Source organism: Gadus chalcogrammus, chromosome 8, assembly GCF_026213295.1.
Source record: "Gadus chalcogrammus isolate NIFS_2021 chromosome 8, NIFS_Gcha_1.0, whole genome shotgun sequence".
In the NCBI taxonomy this organism is placed as follows: Eukaryota; Metazoa; Chordata; class Actinopteri; order Gadiformes; family Gadidae; genus Gadus; species Gadus chalcogrammus.
Window position 1 is genome coordinate 22,452,645 of NC_079419.1, and position 5,040 is coordinate 22,457,684.

Here is a 5,040-nt window from a genome sequence, read left to right on the forward strand (position 1 = left end):
GGAAAGAAGACAGAATTGTACAAGGCCTGGGTTATCGTCAACAAGACCAACAACTGTATTCTTACTGCGAACTGCACCTGTATGGCTGGGTATGTAAACCAACATAAGTTTACTATTGTAAATGTTCATTATTTACCCAATTGTCAGTGTCAGCAACGTATATGTAAAGCCTAACGTACAAAAAATGCTTTGTTCAGGTTAGGGTCATGCTGCAGCCATGCAGCTGCACTAATGTTCAAAGTTGAGGTGTGGGTCAGGATGGGAAAGACGGAGAGGTGTTGTACTTCAGGGACAAATATGTGGATCCACACATCCAAGAGGTGAAACCAGCCAGACTAAGCGAGATCAGCTTCAGAAAGGCTAAAAGGACAGACACCCAACTGAAGCCAGTCAGATTAAAGCGTAGACACAAGCACAACATTCCAAGATTTGAAGTGGTCTTGTTGTGCGGCCAGACAAACCACATCTTGGGGCATCGCCGGATGGAATAGCAAACTGTACCTGCTGTGGGAAAGCAACCCTAGAGATTAAGTGTCCATACAAATACCGTGATGGTCTTACAGGGAGTAGCGAGGACACACAGTTCTGCTTAGACAAAGCACTACAATTAAAGAAGAATCATGAATACTACCATCAAGTTCAGCTACACATGTTTGTATGCAACACCCAGTACTGCGACTTTGTGGTTTGGACAAAGCAAGTTGTTGCTATCAACCGCATCACCAGAGATGAAGAAATGCTACAAGCAGTCCTGCCTAAAGCTGAAAAGTTCTTCAAACAGAGTATTTTGCCTGAGCTGTTAACACGCAGCATGGATCCACTGATGCAGTCACCTACAGTCTGCTCACACTGTCAAAGGCCAGACTTTGGAATGATGATTGACTGTGCATAGTGCAAGAACCATTTCCACTACACATGTGCCAGAGTAAGAAGAAAGGTTGTGGATTGGTGTTGTGAACAGTGCAAAAAAAAACAAGTCAGAATGAAATTTTCTTCTAAGCAAATGATTTAATACAGTACTAATGTTTTACATTTTAACACTTGAATGTGCAATTAATTGTGTTGATGACAATAAACAGTTACTTACAGAATAAATCTAAATTAAGCTATCTTGGGACTATACATTTACAAAGGTTTGTTAGTGCTCCACAAACAATCACTATATCGTCTAACAGGTCAACCTGTGTGAGTGGAATAATAGTTGTCAGAATTTTAAATTTTTTCCATCTACCTATTATTCGTTCAATGTGTATTCTCACATTAGACAAACGCCTTGATATGTCCACTTTTTGAGCAGAGAGCTGCTTTTTACCTTTGGTAAAGTGAGGGATCCTAAGTGTGGCACCACGTGTGGCAAGCTCATCTCTGATGGTAAAACCCCGATCTGCTAGTATCTCATCATTATGCTCTAGAAGGTCATAAAATCCAGACTCAGCTGTAATTTGTTTGTCTGAAACTCGCCCACCCCAACCTTCCGACAGAAAAGAAATGGCTCCTGAAGGTGACATGCCAATCAAATATTTAATAGTGTTGTGGCTTTTATAATTCGAGTACGTCTGGGCTCTGGAGGTTAAATTTGTGGGTCTATTGATAAAAATTTCTGTACAGTCAATAATGCACCTGCAATGTTTATATTTAGGTTTAAAACATTTTGGCATATTCTTTAATACTGCATGCTTGCTTGGCCACTTTATGAGAGGCTTTAAAGTCGCAGACATAACAGGGAGCCAACTTCTCAAAATGTTTGAAATCTCACTTTCTGTGACATTAAATCTGAAAGCAATATCCTTGTTGCAGAGCCCTAGTCTAAGTTTCATTAGGACGAGCAATAGATGATCCTTCAGGTTCATAGAGCCACGCACAACCTCTACACTGTCTTTAAGTTTGTGACTCAACCACTCAAATAAGACACTGGTCAGCCCTCTGAAAAACAGAACCTGCACTGCTTTACTCTTGATAGAGCTAAAGGAAAATTGTGTATTCATGAGTGTTGCCTTTAGTTCCTCATTCTCAGTTTTCAGTTTGTCGATCTCCAAACGCATGTTGACACACTCTGTAGAAAGTTGGCTGTACTTGTGTTTCAGATCATCATGGAGAACCTTTGGGACTGTGGCTTCTGAAATAGATATTAGATAGTAATAGACTTAAGACTTAATAAAATAAGCACTGTCACTTGTTTAAGTTGAGCTTTTCTCAATATTTTTTAAGGATGTTTTCAAACAGCATGTGCTAAACAGAATAATGATCAATGTCATTAACAACACAGTTATGCTGTATTAAACAATATATAAACAAAACCTGATTCATCCTAATAATGAATGCCCTACATTAGTTAAGGTATTATAAGCTCTTACCAGTGCATTGATCAGCACCAGGCTCCATTCTGCAGTCATCTGAGGACAGGCAAGCTCCAGAAGCCTCATCACTAGCTTCTTTGGACCGCTGTACATCATCTGGTGGTCTGTGGATGGTTTCTTCCCTTTTTCTTTTTCTCTTAAATCTGATACACAGAGATGAAGTCAAACAGTCAGTCCAAAACAGTTTAGTTGCTTGGTAAATCATAGGAGGTTATCAGGTACCAAAACCAAGTCAAGTGTAAATTACATAGCATAGCTTAACAGGGCTTCACAAGACAAAGTAGACATTACAAAAATCTGGTCTGACAAATAATCTAAAAACTATCTGACCTTACTTGCCATACATTCTCTGCATTTTGATGCATGCAATGTGATTCCAGTTAGCAACTAAATAAGGCTAAAATGACAATATTTACCTCTCAAGTTTTGTATCTCCTTTGTCTATTTCACACTGGGTTGCGAAGGAAAAGACAGAAGGTACAAAGTCGGGACTATTGAAGTCCATGGAGACCTCTCCTGTCCAAAAAACAATATTCTAGTTATTGACAGTACGATAGTGTAACAGGTCTATTTAGCCTGAGTTTGCCAAGCTTACGAGACTAGCTAGTCGTCAAGACAACGTAACACAATTTAAGGTAAGTTAGCTAAAACGACTAAAACTACATTATTCTGTGTTCTAGCGTTAGATAAGCGTACAACTTTACCATTATTTTGTTGTTGTAAGCCAAACCAAGTGATGTGTCTGATTGAGTGAAGCTCTAAAGTTAACTTACCTGATATAACAGGTACATTCAGCCTGAGTTTGCCAAGCTTACGAGACTAGCAAGTAGTCCAGACAACGTAACACAATTTAAGGTAAGTTAGCTAAAACGACTAAAACTACATTATTCTGTGATCTAGCGTTAGATAAGCGTACAACTTTACCATTATTTTGTTGTTGTAAGCCAAACCGAGTGATATGTCTGATTGAGTGAAGTTCTTAGGTTAACTTTAACCTGATATGAAGTGTGAACTGCAAAGTCTGGCATTTTTAATAAGGTCTTTGTTCAAATCGGATCTTCTGATAGCTTGTAACCAACGACGTCTGCGGTTGGCATTAAACGAGTTGTTATCTGCTGGTATTCTGTAAAACTTCAGGTCACTGTTTACAGAATTACGATTCTGGCATCCCACGGCACAACACGACATTTTTCTGTTTGTCTTTTGCCACCGTCTTGCGCGATTGAACCTGTGTGACGTCGTTCTGACGTAAGGTGAAAATTGGTCTATAGGTCTTGCTGAAGGTATTTAATGGTCAAAATATTATTCATAAATATTCGAATATTAATATTAATAAACAAACAAACTTTGAATATGATTTTTGGCCAAAAGTCAATGCCCTACTACAATATGTTGGATAGATCTGTCCAACTCGCCCCCTTTAATGATTATTTCATTCCCTGTCCTTAGGTTTCTCGTCTCTCTGATTGTCCTCACTCACCTTAATTGTTTTCACCTGTCCCTCATCAACAGTCCCCTACTAGTGTAATTAGGCCCCGTTTACACGAAGGGACAACGCAGATATTTCCACTCGGTTTGGCCTCTCATTTACACGAAAACGATTATTTCTAAAATCTCAGACCAAAGTGGAGATTTCTGATAACGCCGGTTATGTGTTGTCGTGTCAACTGGGAGAAACGGGGCTTTAGGTTCTCAAACGTGCCTTGATGTAAAAGAATACCACTAATTATTCTCACACTGTTAATTTCTGCCAAACCAATTTCAGCATCTTTTGAACACGTCTTTTGAATCATTTCGCTTTAAGGCCTCTCTCCTGAGTAATAATAATACATTTCATATCAGGGCGCCTTTCAAAAACTCTCAAGGGCGCCTTCAAATTAAGACAAGCAAAATACAATTAAAAAGAAAGCAAACACATTTTTTAATTAAACAATGAAATATTCATTAAATTAAGTGTGTTAAGTTAAGGGTAATAGGCCAGTCGGAACAGGTGAGTTTAATGGAGGTTTTAAAGGTCCCATGACATGCCACCAGTTGTGGTGTGATTAGCCGTTACAAGCCGTTTTGGAAATCGGCCCCTTATGACATCACAGGTGGGCGTGTCCACCGAGATGTGTGACGGATAAATCAGTCTACCAGCCTACCCAGTGGACTATAGCAAACGTTGCTCATCTAGCCAGGAACGAGTGTAAGGCTGGAGGAGCTCAGAGAGGTATGGAGGAGCGAGTTTAGGAAGGGCCTTGAAACTGAGGATAAGAATCTTAAAATGAATGCGGTGTTGGACAGGTAGCCAGTGTAGCTGTTGAAGAATAGGATTGATGGTCGTTGAGTCGAGTTTCCGGTGAATCGAATGGTGAATGAGACGAACGAGAGAAACAAACCAGTTTGGTTCGTTCGTCCTAAAGACTCGTTCATTCGAACCGGTTCGCGAACGAACGAGCCAACACTAGTAACGATAAGACAAAAGGGAGGCAGAATGGGCTCAGGGTTCATGCAAGGGTCCCCTGCCTAGTATTAAAGCGACCAAAGAACAAGGCTTACCTCGCCTGTCGGGAGTTCAGCCTCTTGGCGGACTGAATGTAAGAAGTTTGAGTGGTCCGTCAAACGATAAAGGGCTGCTTGGTCCCCTTCCACCAGTGGCACCACTCCTCCATCGCCAATTTCACTGGCAGTAGCTCCCGGT

The 5,040-nt window shown here is 40.4% G+C and overlaps 1 protein-coding gene across 1 annotated transcript; it reads right to left on the reverse strand.

The window, feature by feature from the left end:
- Positions 1–443: 443 nt before the first annotated feature.
- On the reverse strand, positions 444–4,922 carry LOC130387192 (uncharacterized). Its single transcript, XM_056596198.1, has 4 exons — positions 4,899–4,922; positions 2,774–2,873; positions 2,355–2,500; positions 444–2,116 (listed from the first exon to the last, which is right to left on the reverse strand). Exons 2-4 carry the CDS (start codon positions 2,860–2,862, stop codon positions 1,107–1,109), a joined length of 1,245 nt encoding a protein of 414 aa, XP_056452173.1. The 5' UTR covers positions 2,863–2,873; positions 4,899–4,922; the 3' UTR covers positions 444–1,106.
- Positions 4,923–5,040: the final 118 nt, after the last annotated feature.